Here is a 2,841-nt window from a genome sequence, read left to right on the forward strand (position 1 = left end):
TGACCGATCGGTTAATAAAAGATTAGCTAACCGAAGATTTTGTGTACCGAAATTTCGGTTCGGTCGTCGATTCCACCGAACAGCATCGAGATGTACTGGAATCCCTATGTTTCACCTGTAGTAGCAGCAGTCGCTACTTTATTCTGAATGTACAGTGCGTGTAGCTCATGCCTACTAGCTAGCTACTACTAAAGTCTAAAGGCTAGTCTCCTTGGCTACTCCGTCTTATTATTCCGAGTGAAACTTTATTACTCTGTACAATTAGCGCTGGCGGCCGGCGGCTAACTAGATAAAGTACTCCATGCACAAAAAATTAAGCAGAGGTAGTACTTGTACTTCTCCTTTTTACACAAAATTTATAGCGGCATCAGCGGTTCACTGGGTTATGTTCGTCTCTTCCCGATGCGACTGTGGGGCTCACACTTTTGTCAGATAGGGGATAGAAAATAGAGTCCATGTTCATATGAGAGTAGTAACAGGCACGCAGGTCGGACCTCTGTTTACTCGGTTTTCAGTCCGCTCGGGTACCCGAGGGATAAACCCGAATTCACTGAACTTAGTTCGGTTTTCAACTTATGCAAACCGAACTTACCACTGAAGTACTCGCTTTCGGTGTATTCGGCTTCGGTGCCGGTTAATTCGGTTCGGGACATTGGTTTTCGGGTTATATGCCTAGCCCTAATTCTGCCCCACCCCCATCCCCCCGGCGCACGAACCCCACCTCCTCCTACCTTCCTCCCACACCTCCTCACCTTCCTCCCCCAACCGTCACCGGCGTGCCCCTTCCAACCGCCTTCCCTGCACCGCTGGCCCCATTGTGTGCCGCCCTGCCTCCAACCCGTGCTCACCCTCCCGCCTTCTCTTGCGACGCCGGCCATGGCGCCCTCCCACATCTATCTGAAACCCACAGCGACCCCTTTTCTTGCGCCAACCCGACACCACCACCGCCCCCGTCATCCACCTCCACCCCCATCATCCCGTGCCTGCCAGGCGACGGATCCGGCAGGACCCTCCTCCACTCCCTCCTACTGTGCCTGCCCGGCGACGAATCCGGCCGGATGCTCCTCCACCTCCGTCCTCCCGTGCCTGCCCGCCGGCTGGATCCTCCTACACCTCCCTTTTCCCATGATAGCCGGTCATGGCTCTAGCAAGATCCGCCACCTCTCTCCTCCCATGCCTTCCTGGAGGCGGATACGGCGAGATCCTCCTGCAGCTCCTTCCTCTACGGCGGTGTCGAGCTCTCTGCCCTCCACTCTATGTCCGGGCTCCCGCACCCCACGCACCGTCCACCATGGACTTCCCTGACGACGACGCCCGACGAGCAGAGGCGCAGTCCGGCTCCACGAGGGCATGCAGTGCGGCGCTCCCGGCCTTCCCACTGGCGGTGTGGTTCGCCCCCACCCCCCACACCCACCTCCCTGGCGACCGCTTGCCCGCGGTTGATTCCTCTCCGCCTGGTCCTTTCCATGATGGGATCTGCAGTTCTCTTCTACCACTTCGCGGCTCACTTGTTGGTAGAGAGAAGGATGGCGGCGGCTACTACTTCGGTGGGAGCAGCAGGAGAGTTTGTGGTGGCGCTTCTGCCTCTGGATATCACGGTCCTGTAGTTTCAGATTGTGCCCCGTCGTAGTTTCTCTTTTCTTTTTCTGAACTAGCCTCGTTGCGGTTTTGGTATCTTTGTTGATCGGTGATTCGGTGAAGTTCGGCTCGATCGGCCATGCGGTTCATCTATCGATGCCCTTGATGTTTTTTTTCTGTGTTATTCATATTTTTAGGTGAAAAATGTTATTCATATTTTTTGCTTGCTTGTGCAGGGCGGTTCGCTTGGGTCCTCGGTGAAGTGCAGCTGGTTGTGTAAGATGTTTCAGTGCGGGAGTGGATCCACTGGCCAGCGACATAAAGCCCACAAGATGGAAAATACCGTTTGCCGTAGGCGGTCATGTGGTTGTGCTACAGTACGCTCCCAAGCGAGTTCCTGTATGTGTGTGTGAATGACGGCGGCAGCCAAACAACAAAGTCGCTCGCATCGAACGGTGTTTGCAGCTCACAGGCGCTCGCAGGTCACAAAAATATATTTTTGTGTATTTTTTAGATTTTTGCTATTGATTTGGGTGAATTCAGTTTCTAATGCAATTTGTTAAATCTCTCTGTGTAGTTCGGCTGGCACGGCCATGTGGTTCAGCCAGCTCCTGCTTGTAGTCGCCATGGTAGCCTGGACACTCTGGCTTGTTGCATGTTGCACCTTGTCGTCGGTGGTGCAGTCTGCACGCGTGCAATACCGTGATGCAGTGCGGTGTGTGTGGCTTGCTGCTCGATGCAAGCGGGCATGCAGTTTAGTTCGTTGTCTATGGATTTTTATGTGTATCGAATGTTCTGGTTGGTATATGATGTATTGCATGTAAAAAGTTATTTGTTGGGAAGCTCTTTTCAGCAAGAATTAGTGGTTCATTTTCAAGAGAAAAATGGATTGATGCAGCCCACTTCGAGGAGTCTTGTGGTTCACTCTCGTTAGTGTCGCGACCCATTTACGGTAGTCTCGAGGTTCACTTTTCATATTATTGTGGTTCACCAACCCTTGACATGAAGTTCACTCTACCTCGTTTGGGAAAATTTTTGTCCCACAAAAAAGAAATCATGCAGTGCATTTGTCCGTTTGATGAAGTGCGGTTTTTAGTTTAAAGCAGTGCGGTTTGCTACCTCGTTTGAGAAAATTTTCGTCCCACAAAAAAAATCATGCAATGCACTTGTCCGTCTAATGAAGTGTGTTTTCAGTCTCAAGCAGTGTGGTTTTCTGTCTGATGCAGTACAAACAACGATTTTGATGTCGCGAAAAAATAGTGT

The 2,841-nt window shown here is 51.7% G+C and overlaps 1 protein-coding gene across 1 annotated transcript; it reads left to right on the forward strand.

Annotated features, from left to right (window-relative positions):
• The first annotated feature begins 715 nt into the window (after nucleotides 1-715).
• On the forward strand, nucleotides 716-2,631 carry LOC123134135 (uncharacterized). The gene is made up of 2 exons (XM_044553458.1): nucleotides 716-1,598; nucleotides 1,815-2,631. The coding sequence occupies exons 1-2, from the start codon at nucleotides 1,139-1,141 to the stop codon at nucleotides 1,856-1,858; spliced, it is 504 nt and encodes a 167-aa protein (XP_044409393.1). The 5' UTR covers nucleotides 716-1,138; the 3' UTR covers nucleotides 1,859-2,631.
• Nucleotides 2,632-2,841: the final 210 nt, after the last annotated feature.

Source organism: Triticum aestivum, chromosome 6B (genome assembly GCF_018294505.1).
Source record: "Triticum aestivum cultivar Chinese Spring chromosome 6B, IWGSC CS RefSeq v2.1, whole genome shotgun sequence".
NCBI classification, from domain to species: domain Eukaryota; kingdom Viridiplantae; phylum Streptophyta; class Magnoliopsida; order Poales; family Poaceae; genus Triticum; species Triticum aestivum.

What these genes read in the sequence shown, in the direction of transcription:
- LOC123134135 (XM_044553458.1), top strand. Translation starts at nt 1,139, where the DNA reads ATGGCTCTAGCAAGATCCGCCACCTCTCTCCTCCCATGCCTTCCTGGA. An exon ending in TTCTGCCTCTGGATATCACG is followed by an intron (nt 1,599 to 1,814) that starts GTCCTGTAGTTT and finishes TTGCTTGTGCAG; the next exon opens with GGCGGTTCGCTTGGGTCCTC.